Raw genomic sequence first — 20,647 nt, 5'->3', positions numbered from 1 at the left:
CTTGACTTCCTACCTGCTGGGATGCTCTGATCTTGAGCTCGGAAGAAGCAGTCCTTGAATGCTAACCAACTATCTTGAGCCCCCTTACCTTCTAGTACCCTGTCCCATGGGATTTCCCCTAGCAATTGCTTGAAAAGGCCAAAGTTGGCCCTCCTGAAGTCCAGGGTTGTGATTCTGCTAGCTATTCTGTTCCTGCCACATGAGATCCTGAACTCTACCATCTCATGGTCGCTACAACCAAGGCTGCCCTCAACCTTCACCTCTTCAACCAGACCCTCCTTGTTAGTAAGGATAAGATCCAGCAGCGCTCCTCTCCTAGTTGGCTCATCTACCATTTGCATCAGAAAGTTATCATCAAGTGAAGCTAGTCCCTAATTTTTTTTTGTCCTGGATATACATATACATGCAGAACCAGTGTACGTAGAGATACGTAGCCAAGTCATGTTTGGCATATATGTGGTTAAACAGTTTATAGGTACTCTTACAAAAATAAACAGCTATTTCCTTCCACTTTCTCAGTCCATTGGGAACCTGAACTGTGCTTGGTTCTGGTAGCAACAATTGCTTGATCTGTCTTCAAATTTAAAATTTAATCTGTGATCTAACTTGTTTCTGCTGATAGCTGATTTATATTAGCTAGAAGCCTGAATGATAATTTGAATAACGTGTGTCTAGCTTGTGGCAGGATGAAAACAAAACAATTTCTACACCTCACTTGAAAAATAGCTCTGTCAGGATAACTAAGAATAAAAACTAGTTATTTGCAGAGACCTAAGAGATCTCCTATTTATCTTTGCAGAATGTGTTTCCAGCTTTTCATTTCAGATGCTACGTGAAGCGTACTGCCATAGTTTATAGGGGAATTTAAGCTTTCTCATAAAGCATACTCTATTTTGACAGGTCGTTCAGCATAGTCTAGGACTGAACTCCTTAATCTCCAGCTATTTGTACTGACTTGCTGAGAATGAGATCAAGATTAATCAACAGCATGTAGTTTAGTGCTTGAACACTCAAGACAATGCTACCTTTGTAATTTTTTTCTTGTATAGGAAATCAAAGGCAAATATAGGAGTTAACAAAACACTCTTCAGTGAATGTTCTACAATGTTAACTAAATGACAATGGAAGAGAATATTACCTGTAAATCTTTCAGACCAGTGAATAAATTCTCCTTTTTCTCTTAAAAATCTAAAATTGTGTTGATAATCCAAATAGAAGGTCTCCTCGGGGTGGAGGGAAAATCCCTGAAATGGAAATGCCTTGAAATACAGCTGAGTCATACAAAGTAACTAGCTAAGCTCAAGTTCCTTAGTTGTCGGCCTTCTTTGCAGAGGTCTTTGTGGCAAACAGACTGGAAGAATTAGAACTTAATAAAGGGAGTTCTGCCATAGTTGTCATACTATAATGCTCTGTGGAGAGGCACGTGGAGTTACATAAGCTTATTTGACTATGTCTGAATGAACAAAGATCATGGTGACCTTTAAGACTCTGATAATAGGATGGCTGGGATAGGTAGCTCTTTCTTGCATTATGAGAAGCATGCTGGTCATAAGGCCGTTAAAAAACTTTAATTTATTGTAAGGAAATAAATGTGCTCAGAATTGAATTTGTGTTAAAATTTTGTTCTCTTTGTAGTCTACAACTTGCAGTACCTGATTGCAGGCTAGTACCGTTGTCTTTAGCCAGTTCATTTCTGTGTGTTGGATTCTTTCTTTTTTAGTCCTAATTCCCCCCCCTCCTTGGGGAAGTCTTCAGAACGCTATCTTAATCCCTTTCGTTTGTCTCTTTAATCAAATATGGAAATGACTTAGTAAGAACTATACTGTTGTGAATTAGCAAACCCAGAGCAGGATTGGTGGCAGCCCATCAAATCAGTAGCTTGTAAGATAAAAGCCTTTTTAACGTTTTCATTACAATTAATGAAATCAAAATATAATATCCTTGGACGTACATAAACTTGTGCCAGGGGAAGGATAGTAAAAAATAGTAATGTGCATATTATTGATTGTTGATCACAGAAAACAGACATGATAATGTCAGTCTGAATTCACTAAAATGGAAAGACTTTCAGGAAGAACTAGATAGCATCAGGAGGGAATCCCTACCACTCTTTACTCCAGTGTTTGAAAAGGATTTTCAGTATTTCTTGACTTTTGGTTGTAACATGGTATTCAAATGAGCCTTGTGTTGCCTTGGTAAATCTGCCTGGTTTGTAACATTACTTTTTTTCCCTTGTTTTTTTTCTATGCAGCTTTTGCAGCCTGACTGTCTTAATAGTTGGAAACATTACATACAAAGACTGATTTGATATTCCATTTGGCATTTCCCGTATTATAATCTTCACCTTTTTTTATGTTACCTAAATTTCCATCTTATCTTTAAAATCTGGACTACAGGAACCTCCTATTTATAACACTGTTTTGAAATGAAATATTTTGTTAATGTTCAAGTTGTTTGTTTTTCATCACATCACAATACTTGAAGTACAGAACAATAATGATACAATGTATGAATACAAAAAGTTGTTAATGAAAATGGTGTGGTTTCCAGTTTGATGCAGTTTATTTTTGTGTTATGCTGTAGGTCTGTCAAATGGTTTTGGAGATGGAAGTAAAGAGAGAGCATTAGATGATACTCCGGGAAGAAAAGTTGAACCTCGTCGCCGCTGTGCATCAGAATCTAGTATTTCGTCTAGTAACAGTCTTTTGTGTAACTCGAGGTAAAACTGTAAATCTGAAATATAAATTTGAGACTGAATATATCTGTTTTCTATACTGTTTGTGACCAACATCAGAGGATTGCATAAATTTTAGAAAAAAAAAAAAAGAGTACATTTCAGTTTTCTCGGTTGTGTGTCAAATCTGAGACACCTTTCAGGATTGCTAGTATTCTTCTGTTGCATTCAGGTTATTGCAGATCTGGACAGTTACACTTTATACTTGACAAGGCTTCTCTCTATATATATGGATACATATACATGTTTGTGCATACAGTATCTTGTTCTAATTACCTTCCTAATCCTGAATACTAAAAACAGGTGTGTTTATTTTGGTGAGGGGAGGAGAGAAGCAATTTCCAAAGCGGAGTCCTTGTACACAGGGAAGGTAAATTCGGTAGCTGTGGAACTGTAGATTATTGGTCTGTGATTTGGATTACTGGCTAGTTACTGCAGTGATAATTGATTGTACCTGTAGACCAGCTATTGACTTTCTTTTTGTGAAGTCTGTTGTTAAAGATAGGACTGTCAGAATGGTCACCTCTGCCACCATTGATAAATATTTCTCCATCACCAATGGTGCACATTTTCCAAAACGGCACTAATCTCTGGGTAAAAGGTAGCTGTCTCCAGTCTTGGGCTATGAGGATGGGGCATACAGGAGTATAGCGTAAATCTGTTAGAGAAGTAAAGAAGGCTTTATTCATGTGTTCAAGATTGGTATTAAACTGTTAAAGGGAGTGGTGTTAATGCACTCATGTCAAACAGGCTTTCAGAAACAAAGAGAATTTAATATTACATTTGTTGTGATTTATTGAGGATTTGATCTAGAATAATTGCTGTTCAGATTCTATGAACTCTTAAAGAAAATTCAAGTGTGCAGAGAACAAATTTCCCATTTTGTGTATAGACATTCCATAATTGAAAGACACTAATTTGTAGTGAAAAATGAAAGAGAAAATAAGTGTGTTTCCTACGTAGCGAAACTGTTGGAGCAGAGGGAACATGTTTTCATTTGGCCACTGTAACATTGAAGACAAAGCAGCTTCTCTCATTTGTACATGTATAAGCTGTACAGCAGTTGAGGTGCAGTTGCATACAGTTTGTCTTTTACTGAAACCAGGCAATTATGTGCATGAAAATAATCTGGGGTTTTGGCTTTTATGTTGTTGTGTTTTGTCACATAAAATTTGTTAGAGCTTGCTGCTCTGATTTTACTGCGTACTGATGAATTTAAAATTCTTTTTCAAAGTATTGACTAATAGTAAACAATGTTAATTTTCAAGTAATGGTTTTAATGTTAATACTTCCATAGTTTCAGCCTGCCGAAATGTGGTAAAGGTAAACCTGCGCTTATACGAAGACATACACTGGAAGACCGAAGTGAATTGATATCATGCATTGAAAATGGAAACTATGCCAAAGCAGCAAGAATTGCAGCTGGTAATTATCAATAATTGTATTCTTAATAATATTGTATAACTATAATTTTGTCCATTTATTTGACAGATTCTAGCATTCGTATTTTGGCTGCTGAAATACATTAAGCATTCTGAAAGCGGTGTTGATAGCATTGCAGACACTACTGCTTTTGACTCTTTAAAGATTTTGAAGAGAAAAGAATAGTACCTGATTTTGTTTTTTTGTTTAATATGTGGTAGCAAAACTTGGCCTGAAGTACAGTTTGTGGTTCTGTCAATATTTTTCTTTGTTGGGCTTTTTGTTTAGGGTTTACTCCTCATAGTCTGTCCTGCATAAACATGTTTGCAGATGTGTGAGACATGGTCTGCTTTGATTCAGGAGAAGTTTGAAACTGGAAAGAAGTGGAATGTAGAGGATAATAGGTTACCAAATTTTAGGGAAATAACTATGTTATCTTGATATGTTTTCCACCTGTTTCAATATTTTAATTGCATTACAAGATTTAAGTAGATTGTCTCTTCTGTAAGTAGAACTGTGTTTGCATAATGCAGTGCTCCCACACTGAAGCTAGACATCAGCCTTGCAGTGTCTAGCAGGCCTTTAGTTTCTGACCTTCCAACTCATCTCCCCCTCGTCCTGGGTGTTCCTTATCCAGGACTCTTTCATGTCTTTCTAGTGCTTTTATCTGACACTTTGTTTACCTTAGTCTGTTCTTTCCTCTCCACATGATCAGTTTTTGTTTTTCTTTCTTGCAGTGAATCTGTTTTTAGCTACTGCTTCATTACTCTCAGGCTGAGTATCTTTATTATCTGTGTGGTAACCTCTTATACAGGACTTAACCTTTTCCATTTGCTTTTCTTACTCTGTGCTGGGTAGTCTTATATTTAACACTTTCCACTTAGAATTCCTGTACCTGTTTTTTCAGAACTCTCCTTGATCTCTCTTAATTCTGTCTCTGTTCTCAGATACATTCTACAGCTGCCTAAAAGGAGGAGCAAATGACATTTAACAGCATTATTGTATATATTACTATATATTCTGTCTAATTTGAACTCTTTTGGCTGCCTTCTGCACCCTGTTACCTGAGCAGATCAAGAAGAGGAAATAAGTAGGAGTGAAGTGGAAACTCCTGCTTACATTCTGTTCATAACTGGAATTTTACCATGATTTACTTTTATTAGTAAAATCCAGATTTTAAAAAGAATCTTAAATAAAAGGTTGTTCATTCATGGCAAAATGTCTCAAACAGTTCTGTTTGACAGAGCATATATGCTTTAGAAACAAACACAGTGCTTAGAGTTATGCTGTCTTTAGGTCCAAGGAATATCTTGTTTCTATTTATAAGATGCTGTCTCAGAACCTACGGTATGGTATGTCATAATACTGCAATTATGATGCGATGCAGTTTTGCATTGAGTAGTGGATGTAATCATTGTAATGCACACCCACTGAAATATGTTAGTTCAAATGCAAACAATGTTACAATGTGCTATTGAAATCACAAAGCCAAATGTGTGAGTTAGGGCTTGCTGTTTTCTGTAATACTGCTGCCACATTCAGTGTTTTTTGACTTGTGAGACTGAGGTATGCTTTAGAACCAGGTCCACTCGATGTACTGGACAAGTTAAGACTATTATGGAAAAATATGTTCTATATTGAAATATGAAGATTATATTGAGATATAAATACAGAGGATGAATTAAAGTTTCAAAAATTATTCAGAATTCTGTCTAACTTTTGGGACTTGGACTTGTAGGCTTAATAGGGTTTTCTTGGTTTTCAAATAGAATTATCTGTATGTAATAGCTTATTGTTCTTGGTGTGCAAGAGCACTGGAAGATGAACAGACACATGCTATGAGTGGTTTTCATTAATAGCTGCTGTATACATAGATGTACTGAGGTTTGTAGATCTTGGATTCCTTTATAGGGTCAGGAAGTTGCTATACCAAAGTGGCAATGTGGTGTTCTGCCTGTCCCTCCTGAACCTTGCCAAGTCCTTTTGCCTGGCTATTCCTTGTTCTCTGATCCAAGATGCTTATCTCACTTTCCTATTCCCAGAATCTCTCATGCTTTTTGTACCAGTTTTCAATTCTTTGTCCCCATCTTTATCCAGTGAGTTGATCCACCCTCTTGTCAGACTTTCCCTCCCCGCCCCCTCAGTAAATCTTGGTGAGGGTGTTTTTTCCAGCAGTGTCTAGGTGCTGTCTTTCCCTTCAGTCACATGAGGCTGGTGAGCAAGAGTGGTCAGGGGCAGGTTGTCGGGGAACGTTTTGCTGCATTTGACTCAAATAGCTTTTTCCTCTGTGTGGTCTTAATTTCAACAGGTAACACTGACAGCAGAGAGAACACTTTGTCCAGCCAAGAGTTACACAGTAAAAGTAAAGTCTCAGTTTATCATTTATGCTAAACAATGACCCCTCTACACTGCAGATACTACAGCTACCTGTTGGCTGGCAGTAGTTTTGGAGCTTAAATATGCTCAGTGTCAGTGGATTTGTCTGCAGATTTAGGCATTAAAATCAAAGTTTCTTCTATGTAATTTAAAAAAAAAAAGGAAGAAAACACTGTGCACTATTAATCTGGGCATCTTTCAGTAAAATAGACTTTCCTGTTTGTGGCTGAAGTTTCTGGTTTAAAATAAATGGCCTATGAAGAGCTAGCATTCCTTGCTGAAAGGTATGCAGATATTGGGTTTGAAGTTCTTAGAAATACCTTAAAGTTTTGAGGCTTGAGATGCTGGCATCTAATGGGTATTTTGCTCAACTTCCCATAAAAAATTAAACACAGTGACTCTATTATGAGAATGATACTGAAAAAAACACTAGTTGTTCTTAAAATATTGTAAGAAGTAAAAAGTTTGTAAGGGGAGAAGTATAATGAGACATGTTTACCCTAAGCTATGTAGGATCTTAAGTCTGGTTTGTGGTATTTTGGTACTGCTGATTTTCAGCTAGTGGGAGTACTGTTATTTAAAATCTTCAGCAGTACGTTGTCCTGTCTGCTAACTTGAATTCATTGTCTCCCATAGGTTGAGGAAATAAAGGTGGTTTTATGCTGTAAAAAAAAAAATAGTAACCATATGTGCTAGCATAGTAATCCCTATCACCGCATGGAATAAATTCTGACTAGGAATAATTCTGAGACTCTTCCCTACTGTCTATACACCTGGAAGTCTGTGAGGGACTCTGGCAGTGTGCATTCTGTCAGATTGTGTATGACCTTCTTCTCAGCATTAAAATACTATTTTCTTTGTTTCGTATCAACTCTGCAGCTGAGAGTAATGTAGGTTTCTTTTCTTTCTTGTTAGCTACCCCAAAGAAGAGGATTTATACTGGTTTTATGTACTAGATAGAGTTCTATATATTGTTTTCAAAATAGTCTGTGTGTGAAGAACACATTAATCTAAACCTTCAGGACTCTAACTGGCGTGTGAATACTTAACATACTAGTGTTAATAGAGCAGAGAAATAAAGAAGTTGCCTAAGTTGCTTTTCCTGTTGTGTTAGCAATTGCTCTGATTGTTTTATTCTGAAATACTACCAAAATAGTTCATCTGGATTCAACATGTTTTTCCATAATACCCAGTATTTTATATATTCAGCTATACTCTTAGAAGTATACGAATGCCTGTATGTGTTATATTTGTGCGTACTATATGTTTATAAATATGAAGAATATTATGGCTTTTAATGAGAAAGTGAAGAATGTCCTAGAATGACCTCTCTAAAAATATACAGAAAGGAACAAATAAAGTAGTAAATAGATTTAGTAACTGTTTTCCAAGGTTATATAGTTCAGTGAGAAACAGTGTAAACAAGACAAATTATTTTCATGGTTTTGTATAATAGAATCCACTAATTAAAGATCTCTGTAAAGCCTGCTGGGATTGACGGCAAAGATCCCTGTGTTCTTTAGGAGACTTATTGAAGGTCTTAAAGACACTGGAAAAATTGCATTTGTTTCTCTTTCTCTTATGATACCCATACCTACAATAGAACCTATAACACCTTTTAGCTTCAAAAATATCTAATTTCTTTGTTATGCTGTGGTGGCAAGTTATTATGAACTGCTGCACTTTGATAACTGATGTTACATAGTTGTGAATGTCTGAAGTTAGACTTCCCAATTAAGTATTTTCTTGAAATGTTGACACCATTATAGATTAAAAATAAATCATAATTGAATGAATTAGCCTATGGCTGAGAATTGACCTAGAATGTATTGTAGAGAATGATTGACCTCTTTTTTTGTGATCACCTTAAACACTTTTTTTCTTGCTATTTCTACTCTTATAAGGTTTGAAACCACTTTTTTTTCCCAGCACTTTTTTGTGATGTTGAGATAGAAGGTATGTCTGCATGCTGCTTCATTATAAATTAAGCATTGCCCATTTTAAATGGGAGCAGATTGGGAAGAATTGAGGAATAAATTGTATTTTGGCAAGTAGAGAACTACTTCTGTCAAGTATTGCCTTACCACTAAAAAAAGCATGACTACAACATCTGAACTGTATTTTGGGACCACTTTTCCCAGTACAAGAAGTGCCTCCTCATCTTTACAGCTGTGAACTTTCATTACCTTCTTTCTACTTTTCCACCCCCAGTTCCATCTTAAGGGTATAACTCACTGTCTTCTGCCCAGTCTCTTGGCCTCATCCCTGTGCGTCTAGGGGGCCAGCTGCGGTTGTGGTTGACTGAAAGGCTTAAACCTGTCTCATGCTTCAATCCAGTGGTGAGCAACAGAGAAGAAAATGAAGGATTTCTGGTAGAAGCGAGCAGTAACATAAACTCAGTTTTCTGTTATGCTGCCTCCTGAGAAGGAAAAAAAACAATCTATTACAGCTGCTTCCTTGAACCCTGTTGGCCTTTTTGAGTTTTGCCACAGGAAAGGGCTGGGCAGAGAGACCAAGAGGGCTGATCAGAAATAAATAAATAAATAGAAATTAAAATGCAGGTTAGAACTTATGCATAAGAATAGAAAGGTATACCAGACAAGCATTCTAAGTTATCAGGTGCTGATCCTACTATGGATATCCAACACTTTGAAAACATACCGTGCAACTTGTGTCTTCAGTATCATCACATCTTTGACAGGATTGTCATCGTAGTTTCAAAAGAAAATGGTTATTTGGAGTACCATAATTTTATGTTTTCTTTTGAGCTTTTTCAAAGGGAAAGGGTTATTCGAATTTGGCAAACACTTGCTTTCTGAGAATTAAGGTATTTTAAGATACGCTGTTTCTAGAAGTGTCTAAAAACTTGTTCTTTATCTGTAGGCTTGGATTAAAGTACTAGTACAATTTAAAGAGCTGTTATGCCCATTACCTGCTTTTTATTGGTTTGTGCATCAAAGGTGGTATTGGCATTTGGATTCTAATGATCATGAGATGTTGATGAGGAAACAAAGAACTGCATAAGATTTGTCTGAAGTTTCGTTCTTTAATATTTTAATTTTATATCATTATTTGTTCTTAGAAGTTGGGCATAGCAGTATGTGGATTTCAACTGATGCTGCAACATCTGTTCTTGAGCCTCTAAAAGTAGTATGGGCCAAATGCAGTGGATATCCCTCTTACCCAGCTCTGGTAAGTACACAGCTTCCCATCAGTACACTAGTGATACTGTTTCTGGTCTGAAGGTATCAGTGCATGAACTTATGGTAACTGACAAATTCCCATTCAGGCTGAATTATTCTGCCCTCTTCACCATGCAGTCAGTTTGTAAAATTATTGCAATATCAGATGTTGAGTCAATAATCTGTACTACCTTACCCATCTTTTGAGATGTGCAATACCTCTTGTGTTTTAACCCCAGCTGGCAACTAAGCACCACACAGCCACTTGCTCACTCCTGCCTGGTACGATGGGAGAGAGAATTGGAAGGATAAAAGTGAGAAAACTCGTGGGTTGAGATAAAGACAGTTTAAGAGGTAAAGCAAAAGCCTCGCGCACAAGCAAAGCAAAACAAGGAATTCATTCACTACTTCCCATCGGCAGGCAGGTGTTCAGCCATCTCCAGGAAAGCAGGGCTCCATTATGCGTAACAGTTACTTGGGGAGACAAATGCCATCACTCTGAACATGCCTCCCTTCCTTCTTCTTCCCCCAGCTTTATACGCTGAGCGTGATGTCATATGGTATGGAATATCCCTTTGGTCAGTTGGGGTCAGCTGTCCCACCTCTGTCCCAACTTCTTGTGCACCCCCAGCCTACTCGCTGGTGGGGTGTTGTGAGAAGCAGGAAAGGCCTTGACTCTGTGTAAGCACTGCTCAGCAATAACAAAAACATCTCTGCATTATCAACATTGTTGTCAGCACAAATTCAAAACAGCCCCATACCAGCTACTATGAAGAAACTTAACTCTATCCCAGCCGAACCAGCACACCTGTCTCAGTAGTCTTTGTTCCTGCAGTATATATTTTGTTTAAAGGATCAACTGAATAAGCGTTTGACAGACATCTTGTTAGTGCTGGGATTATAAGATATTTTCTGCTGCAAAATGAGTATTCGAATACTCTGATTCTGCAGTTCATTAAAGAAACAAAAAACTTCAGAGAGTTGGAATAAGTTGAATGATTGTATCCAGTCATGAATGATCTACTGGAAACTTAAAGCTGTTGTGTCCATGTTATTTTAGGAGAAATACACACAGTTCTACTTAAATCAAAGCTTGCAGAGAAAATGTTGATGAAGTGTTTGGCTTCAGGCATTTGGGGTTATAGAAACAGTTCATACACTATGGCTTGATTTATATAATAGGCTGGACAATCATGACTTTTAATATATGTGCTGGGGACATCAGGAAATGTAATCATACAGAGTCAGGTTAAAACCTGTGGAGGCGAGATTCGGAGCACTTGAGTTTAAGTGCCCGCAGTGGGTGACTCGAACACTTTTAGGTCAGATGCTGAAAATTTGATGATTTCATTGTCTCTTGAATGGTGTTAGCACTTCAGTGTTAGATTTAAGCTGATCATGACCAAAGGGCTCCTTTTCTGCCCACTTCTTTATGTCAGCGCTGGTGTTTCTCTGAGTGTGTGATGAGTTGATTGAGGAATTAAACCTCAGGCAAGAGAAGAAAGTTCTGATTTCTACAGACTTCCACAGTGTTAGCTGTCTGTTGATTTAGTTCCCATAATCAGTTTACTGTGGATTAAGATTGGTGCCAGTGTGGATGCTAGAAAAACAACAGGAGTTAGTAGGGTAGGAGATGGGTGGAACAGGCATGGAGTAACATAATCCCTCTTTGGTGGAAGCTGAACACATGATAATGCTGTGATCTGCCTACAAAGGAGTTTTTCCATCAGCCTGATCAGTTTGATGTTAGCAGCATCTTTCCCCCTCCCCCAACCTTTGTTTAGAAAGAATTTGTGACACTAACTGCATGTTTTGCTGAAAACTGAGTTATTAAATTGGATATGCAAGATATTTGAAAGTGACTTCTGATTTCTTTTTTTTCTGTTTGGGTTTTTTTTTGCTTTTTTAGAGGGTGTTTTGTTCCAGATTTTGAGTGTGGGGCTTGTATTTTGCAGAAACAAATATTTATACCTTAACATAGGTTGTTTCTTTAAGGTATCTGAAATTCAGAACCTCAAATTTGAGGCCAGTTATGGCTTTTAGAAATCCTTGTTCAATTTTCTCATTCTGAAACCTGCTTGTCAGTCTGCAAAGCTGTACTAAGTGCAATTCAGGTGTGACTTTAAGAAGAACTGATATGGGTGAAAAATGCTCTAGAGAGAGTTTTTTCAGTTAAATCGACCACTGTACCTACACTATGCATATTCAGCTTATGTCAAGAAGTTATGTATGTAACACAAAGCCAATTTATATGCAGTGGCTGTCTCGTTTATTTTCCTGTTAATTCTATTTGTAATACCTCCTTAAAATAAATGATGTAGTTCTGAAAATTAGGAACTGACCATTCTTCTCTTTTATAGATTATTGACCCTAAGATGCCTCGTGTTGCTGGCCATCACAACGGTGTTACTATACCAGTGCCACCTCTGGATGTACTGAAAATTGGAGAACAAATGCAGACCAAATCAGATGAGAAACTGTTCTTAGTACTATTTTTTGACAATAAAAGAAGTTGGTATGTTATTGAAATGTATTGTTTGATGCAGTGACTTAAAATTTTAAAAGCCCGTACCTTTAGTCTAAAAGAAAATTGAAACTTTATCTTTCCATGGATATCTTTCATATGGAACTATCAACTGTAATGTTAAAATTTCATATTTGAGTCTATTCTTGGACCAAAACATATCATCACTGAAAGATACCTGCTTGTGGTCAGTTAGGAAGAAAATAATATAAGTCATTAAATAGTCTTTTGGTTTGATTTACATGCTGTTTTCATTTATTGACCTGATAAAATTGCTTCTTCAGCTAAACAGATTTTGTAAAGGTAATAGTCTTTAATATTTATCTGTATCAGCCTTCATCATTGCTTTCTGAATGACAACACTTTTTTTTTTCCCCAGTCTGCTCAAGTGTGTTTTCTTTAACTTTTTAACCTCTCTAGTTAAATGCTTTATTAACACTCTCATTTGAAGTTCTTAGCCCTTTCTAATTTTTTTCATGAAACCTTCTGTTTTTTCATTCCTTTCAGTATCAGCAATATGCTGTGTGGAGCATGAAAGGATAATTCACACAATAAAACATTCTCTTCCCCTTCCACTAGCTCTTTGGGTTTTTTGTGTTAGGTTTTTCTTGGTGTATTTTTGTTTGGTTGGGTCTTTTTTTGCCAGATATGGAAGCTTTTCATCTACCTCTCTTTTTTCCTTTCATCAAATGATAAATTTCTTCCGTGTGTTCTTCTTAATCCCTATCCTCCCTGGGTTTCCACACAGGCCAAGCTAGCTTTAAATCTTTTTATATCTCAGTTGTACTCTTGAATTTGCTTACACTTTCAGTAACATTTTCCTCTTCAGCTGATTGTGTGTGATGTCTAGAAATGCTGCCATTCACCTGACTCTCTCTGTCCCAGTACACTATCACCTAAATAACTTCTTGCCTGGAATTTAAAACTGATGTTTGCTTTTCTGTCCCCGTAGATCCTTTGGCATAATCACGATTCTTTGGCTTGCTTTCTCTGTTCTTCAGTTCTTGTCTTAATTCCTTGGTACTTCTTCATGATCTTTGTTCAGTTGCGTGGGATTCCATGAGATCCTGCATTCTTCTGCCTTTGTTCCTGGAGAACATCCAAATTTAAAAATATTCAGTGTTCTGTTTCTCATTTTTCTGTTACTGGTGTCAGAGGTGTAGTGCATGCTCTCCCTAGCCATTTTCTTAATAATTGCTGTGATTGATTCTTGATCTTGGGAGTACTCTGCAGCTTAAACCTTTCCGATTTGTCACCATATGCAGGTGGTCCTAAATCTTGCAAATATTATGCAAAGCTGTCTGTAACAGATACTCTGCATAGATGGATGGGACAGGCTAAATACTTTTCTAGCCCCTTTCTCCTCCTCCCCTCCACCCCCACCCACTCAACATTTTTGGTAATGGTTCCTGATTACTTTGGCCATTTTGGCATTCATCACTCTAACTCACTTTTGCCTCTTTTACTCCTGAAGCCATGTCTATGATTTTCATTCACTTGCAGGGTGTATGTAATCTTCAGTCTGTGATACCAGCTTCTATCACCTATGGATTACCTTTTCAAATAGTCATATTTGTATTTTCTCCTTTGCTGCTTGCATCTGGAGGACTTGGCAAGCTTTCTGTTAAAAATACCTTCTTAAAACTTCACTCTAATCTGTATTAAAACTGATAATGGTTAGACTGCTGCTTATCGTGCTGCTGTTACTATTCTTTACTCTTCTGTCTGTATTCTTGTACTGACTCTTTACGTTTTTTTTGGTTTCAGTGTGTGTGCTCAGTACAGTAGGATTGTAGTTAAGAGTGCTTTAATAATAATATTTCAAGAGAATTTTATTCAGTTAAAAAAAATCTTTGAATAAAATGTTCTATATCAGATTTTACTGTCTGATTTGCAGTTGGTTCAGCTCCAGATAGACTCCCAAACTGAAGTTTTCAAACAGAACCATGGCTTCTGCCATTTGCAGGGTTGAGATTGCAGACTACAGTAACATACTTTAATACATATTCATTAGTTTACCTAACTTTTGTTTTCCTTAATACCTGTAACTTAAGAAAACAGGATTAAGATAAACTTTTATGGAAATGAAGTAAATTTACTTTATACTTTTTAATTAAACATTTAGAATGCTTTTCCTTTAACTAGAAGAATGGGGTGTAGAGTTTTTTTCATTACCACTCCTCTGTGCCCAGCAATCAATGATATTCACGGAGCTTAGAACTGAAAAGTACTCTGAATACTGAGTTACTGGGATTTCATACTGCAGAGTAAAAGCATACTAAGCAGAACTTACTTGGCGGTTTAGCTTTCCCCATAAAGACCAAATTGAGATGTCTTAAATATAAGGCAAAAATTGATCATCTGCAAATTCCTTGTAATGATGGAAATGAAAGAATGAAGAGAAACAGTACTGTGTCAAGTGAATCTTGAGCCACATTCATTCTTAGTTACTGCTGCCTATTAAACTAAACTGCGTCAGTACTTCATGCTAATTTTTTTCAGTTGGTACTTAATATCTATCATTAAATAAGTATCACTGAATGAGAATGTATTCTTTGTTTGGTGAAAGAGGCTTTCGTAATGTTTTCATGTTCTTAAAATATTTAAGGCAAGTAAGTACTATCTTAAAAGGAATTTTATCACTTTATTTAAGGCGGTAAAGCTGATCTGCTGTATGAGAAACACAATATAGCAGCCTTGACATTTCTGGATAAACTTTTTGATTTTATTATATATTTAACATACATATTTTACCCTTTCTTACAGGCAGTGGCTTCCCAAATCCAAAATGGTTCCCCTTGGGATAGATGAGACTATAGACAAGTTAAAAATGATGGAAGGACGTAATTCAAGCATACGAAAAGCAGTAAGAATTGCTTTTGATCGTGCTATGAATCACCTGAGTCGAGTCCATGGAGAACCAGTCAGTGACTTCAGTGATATTGACTAACAGAGATTCTACCAAGGCAGGAAAAATACCCCACAGACTTGAACTGTACTAATGAACCTCTTTGTGTAAAAGAATGTATTGAAGATACAACCCCTTAATTGTTGATTCAGTGGCTGAGTTCTGCAAACTTGAAATAGTTGAGCAATTCTTCTAATTCACCATTGCCGTATTGATTAATGATTTTATTGTGTTTAGTTTGGAGGGTTTTCCACTAAACCTGTTAAAATGTCTTGTTTATAGTGTTCATAATTGTACATAGTTGTATATTCAACACTTAACTTATTCTGATTTTAGAAGTAGCTCTTTAATTCCTTTTATAATTTTGCTGGGGAGGGAGTTGGTTTTTGTTCTCATGCTTTTTACATTTTATTTTTCATTTCTTTCTGAGGTTAAGTTACCTAAGCACCATCTTCCAGCTTAAGGTGTTTAGTGGATCTTAAAGCCTAATATCAAAATGACATCAAATATATGTTTGCCTAAATCATATACAATATGGTGCTGCTTGTATCATTTCTTCTTTGGTCTGTGGCTTCTGAAAAAGACTTCTGAATGTTTGTGTAAATCGTTGCTCTTTGCACAAAGTACCACATATTTAAGATTGATGTAAATTTACAATTACAAATATGTATTTTAAGAAAGGAAGTTGCATTATTTTGGAGGGTACTTTGTGAGAAAGACACCAAGAAAAAAATTATACTATGTACATCACTTGCAAATCACCAAAAACACTCCATTGTTGCCCAAAATAACTTGTTTGGTTTTGTTTTAAACCTGGCTTAAAGCCTGCAAGCACATTATTTCTTTCAAAACCATATCCCATTTATCTCCCATTGATTTAATTTTGTTGATATGTGTGCCTCCCTGTTTTTTATTTATTGTAGAAAATGTATTAATTTGCTTTATAATGAAAAATAAAATTGACAAATATATTGATATGCATTTTTATACAGGCACATGAGAAGACAACTTGCTTTGGGAGAAAAATGTATTGGAAATTGTATAAAATAACTTGATGGTTTGTGTGTAATTTGTTTTTTTTGTAACTTGTAATCTTTTGTTTCCAATGAGGGGATTTATGTAACTTTTCATTTAGAACACTTTGGTAGCAATAGAAACTTTGGATACATTTTTGTATGGTACATGTGATGTATATAGAATTAGTACTTTATTTTTATTTTTAAGAAGTAAAGCATTATGTTTGGGCAGGGGGAAGAAGGAGGGTGGGTTTCCAGAACTGCATTTTTATATTAAAAAGAAAAAAAATAAATTCAAGATATTGATTGTTGTAGCTACTTTATTCCTACCTTCACTGAGATACTGAATTTGTAACAATGAAAATGGCAAGGTATGTTTGCAATGTGATTTATAATGACTCCATTATTTATAAATGCACTGTGTTTGAACTCTTTTGCAGTGGTATCTTAAATACTGTACCAAGTTATATAATATGAAACACCAAATAATGCATATGAATGCACGAAGTATTTATGCCCAGCTTTTTTATAAAGGATTAGCAAATACAGCAAAACCAATACTTTTTAAATCTTTTTTTAAAACTTCATTGAATAGCATACTTCATTGTTAAACCTGCTTGAATCTTTATTTTAAGGGACAATTACTTTTTAAATAGTTTTTAATGTTTTTATTCTCTATTGTTTGTAATACCCCCTTAGAAGCTTGAAATAAAATTTCTTTCTCAACTGTTAATTTTGTCCTGAATTTAGCCCCTGAGATTTTTGCTGTAGTGCCCATTTTCTTATCCATGACTGAGCTGTTACAGAGGTGCTGGTTCAAGAACCTGTTTGTTTTCATGCTGTGGCATGCAGTATCATCCTTACTGAGCCCTCTGCATGGTACGTGTTCTAGCTAGCTACACTAGTTGAGACCAGTTGCCTATAATGGACTCTAATGAGATGAGCTGGATAAATTTCACAAATGATCAGGCAAATAGTTTTCTCAGTCTTGACAGTAAACACAGCTTTAGGGGGAGTAGTGATGGCAGATATCCTGTAAGGACCATCATTGAGGTGCGCTGCTGTGATAGAAACAACAGCCATATCAGGTAGAAAAATAAAATGAAAATTTGGTTGTTTGCTTTAAATAAAACTTCTGTGTGATGACTTCAAGGATCTGCCATATAACCATGCTCATCTTTGAAGGGAATGGAGCTTATTTTATGCAATATTGAGACAGTAGAACCACTTGTCATCTGTTAGGACAGCCTATTAAGAGTCTTCAAAAATTAGCCTGCATCAGATTTTATTTCAGACTTGTTCTGCCAAATATACTCAAATTTGGTGTGTGTGAAACTGGATAATGATTCACGGCCTTATTCTGGCAAGCAGAGATCTGGTGTTTTAGATCTGTCAGGCCTTAGAAAGCTGAAATTGCAGTTACAGTAGGAGTTGGAAGATAATTTCATACTTGTATGATAAGAATTTTGATATCTGTAAAGTACGAAGAAAAAAAAGTATACACACAGATGCAAACTGATTCATTAGAAGGCTTCCCAAGTTCTCAACTTAGCAACATAGGAGGGGGGAAAAAAAGAGCTCCTTTTTCAAAAAACAAAAGGAGAGCATTAATTTCATTATTCTGTAACAAATTGTTTAATCACATCTTCAGTGAAAGCTTTAGTTAGCATTTTGCTCAGACTTCCGAGTTTCATTTTCTGGCTTTTATCTTCAGAGGCAGCTCCATCGGTTCTTGGAGAAGGTAAATTTGCTGCCTTGATCTTGCAGGTGTCTGTATGCACTTAAGAGAATTCTGAGCTGGAAAAGTTTACTGATTAAAAGAAGCCTGTTAAGCATCCTAATGAACCACACTGCATATTCTTTTAATGAAACTGGCATGAAAGGCTATGTTGTTTTCCTTTTGTGTATGTGATGGAAACTGTGCCAGGAATTCCTCTCAGATACTGTCTGAGAGGAGGTTGCAGTAGTGGCTACGGCTCTTACGCCAAAATCGACCATCATCCAGTGGCTCTTCAGATTGGGTTAAAGTCTAAAATAATTTCTCAGACTTGTCAGTCTTCCGTATGACTTGTGAGTTTTTAAGGGATTTCCTACCTTTTTAGGAAAGGAAGTCCAAGCTCCAAAACTACTCTGTTTCCAAATTCTGGGGCCTAGCCAGGTACAGTAGTCAGATGAATACGTGCATATCAGAATGTGCTTCACTACATTTTAGACCAAGTTCTTCTATGACAACATTAATAACTGTAACATAATCATAGAGTGGAAATCATTATTCTAGGGGAGGGGAAAAAAAGAGGAACACCCCATTGTATATTACCCATTTCTTGGGGAGTGTTGCAGCAGTAAGTACAGGGTGTAGATTTGCATATTCACTACTCCGTTCTGGTACCATCATTTCCTGCTGATAAGTGTGCGAGTCCCGAATCAGAAGCTGAAACTAAGTTAAAATTTGTCCTCTCTTGTATTAAAATGTGAGAAATCATGTTATAAGTATTTAGGGGGAAAAATGGATAGAGAATGACTTCTTTTTAAAAAAAGTTTGTATTTGTTACAAAACTCAGTGATTTTTTTTGGAATGTTTGTTGATTGTGATTTTGTATTTTTTACACTAGAGGGAGCAATACACACACACCAACATTCACAAAATAAATATTTAGTATTTTCTTTCCAAAATGCTGCTATTAAAGCTTTTTGCTGCTAAACAGTCCTTTCTGCTTCTAGTATTTGTAGTCTATCAAAAGTAGCTTTCTCTGATGTTCTTGCTGCAAGTGGGCCAGTTTGGGAATGTGTATTTAACTGTAGAGCTAGTACATAGAACAACAACTGGATTTTCTGACTCTCTGTGTCTAATTGCTAGTGACAGGCAAGTTACTCTTCATACTGTTCTATTTAGCTGTCGATTTTATTTTCACAGGTGTGCTGCTATGGGTGCGTTCTGTAGTATTATAAACAGAAAATTACTCAGAGCTGCTCACTGCTAGTAACAGTGCAAGTCAAACACGCAGCAATCATCAACAAAAATATTCAAGTTTGGAGGTGAAGGTGCGAGATGAGACAATTGATGCTTATGCTCAAGTAGATGGAGAACTACAGGAAGAACATTAGCAAGCTTTGTCAATAAGTCAGTGAGGAACTATGGGAAAAACATTAGCAATTTTCATCGAGAACTCACGAAGGACTTTGGGGCTTTCTAAAGAACTGGAGAAGTGCTAAAGCACTGTCTTCATTTAAAAAGGGGGGATTTGGAGAATTGTCTGCCAGTATTGCTAAAGATGAAACCACTGCAAGGACATGGTGAGAGAAACAGTGGTGGCTGGATTTTAGGTGGAAAGGTGATAGCTGAGAGCTGGGCAGAGAGCGCAACAGTATTTACCTACTTTCCTACTTAGAAAGATATAAATTATGTGGATGTATAAGCAGTTAAAGGTTATGGAGAAATTAATTTTTCATTAATTCAAAATATTTATTACTTGTGTAGGATAGCATAACAGTCCTAATGGTGGATAGAAGGAGAAGTAACAGTTGGAATTACTTTTGACCTCACCAATGCTTTTGAAGTTCTTCATCATGTTTTCTTAGGCAAACAAGAAAAAGTATCACCTAGAGCAGGTTTTTGAAAAACTGCAGCAGTTCACAAAGTAATTATCAATGGTTGATTGTGAAACTGGGGGAACATTTTCAATAGGCTGCCTTTTGGGTCTGCACATCAGTGAATAGTATTTAATATTTCATGCTAAATAGCACTGCAAAACTCTTAAATGCTAGTCTAGATTTTTTTTGTGTATCTACGTCTATGTTTTGAATTAACTTTTGTTTTGTTTTAGTAGCTCTTTGGCTCATGCTTTGCTTCCTACTTGGTATGACTTTTCTATCTATGATATGGACGTCCCAGAATTCATTTCTTCGCAGATTGACATGTACACTTCACTGAACTAGCCATAAAATGTGGTGCTCGAATACCAGTAGGATTTTTTTTATCCCCAGCACAGGGGGAACTTGGAATTAAAGAGATGGTTTTTATCCTAACCAGGACAAGATGAATGCATTTGGGCAGCAGTTCCTTTAGAAAGTAAAGACCTATATTAAAAGTATCTCTTTTTTTTTCCTTTCAGTGGAAATAGTTGTCTGTGTGCAAGGAAAATGACTCTTACAAGACAAACAGAAAGTAAGTAAAACTACAGTCAGATTGTACGTGAATTTAACTAGCAATCTAAATTTTATACCTTTTCTATAACTTCCATATTTATGATGGTGCAACTGAGTAGTCCTTAATTTATATATTTTAGAAGAAAAGAGAAATTGAAATTACTCCTCTGCCCTTCTGCTAGATGATGATTATGGGGAGAATGTATACAAGATGCCAGTAAGATGCTGATGAAGCATGAAGATCAATTTTTCAGACCAACTTCATCAAATAATTTGAACAAAGCTAATCTAATTTGCTGCATAATTGTCTGCTTCTTTCCACAGATGTTTATTTCTTCT

General features: G+C 36.3%; 1 protein-coding gene across 7 annotated transcripts in view; it reads left to right on the top strand.

Annotated features, from left to right (window-relative positions):
• BRD1 (bromodomain containing 1) overlaps window positions 1-20,319 on the top strand; it is a 72,462-nt gene extending 52,143 nt beyond the window's left edge. For 5 of the 7 annotated variants that reach the window (XM_068401393.1, XM_068401391.1, XM_068401387.1 and 2 more), the window contains 5 exons: window positions 2,584-2,719; window positions 4,032-4,159; window positions 9,615-9,724; window positions 12,075-12,229; window positions 15,005-16,863. In XM_068401393.1, the coding sequence (XP_068257494.1) occupies window positions 2,584-2,719; window positions 4,032-4,159; window positions 9,615-9,724; window positions 12,075-12,229; window positions 15,005-15,188 (713 nt within the window). In that variant the 3' untranslated portion in view covers window positions 15,189-16,863. Of the gene's footprint in view, window positions 1-2,583; window positions 2,720-4,031; window positions 4,160-9,614; window positions 9,725-12,074; window positions 12,230-15,004; window positions 16,864-20,274 lie in introns of those variants that run through there. The other 2 variants (XM_068401390.1, XM_068401389.1) reach the window with 2 other exon arrangements.
• The last annotated feature ends 328 nt before the right edge of the window (window positions 20,320-20,647 follow it).

This window comes from Nyctibius grandis, chromosome 5 (genome assembly GCF_013368605.1).
Source record: "Nyctibius grandis isolate bNycGra1 chromosome 5, bNycGra1.pri, whole genome shotgun sequence".
NCBI classification, from domain to species: domain Eukaryota; kingdom Metazoa; phylum Chordata; class Aves; order Nyctibiiformes; family Nyctibiidae; genus Nyctibius; species Nyctibius grandis.
This window is presented reverse-complemented; position numbering and strand designations above follow the sequence as displayed.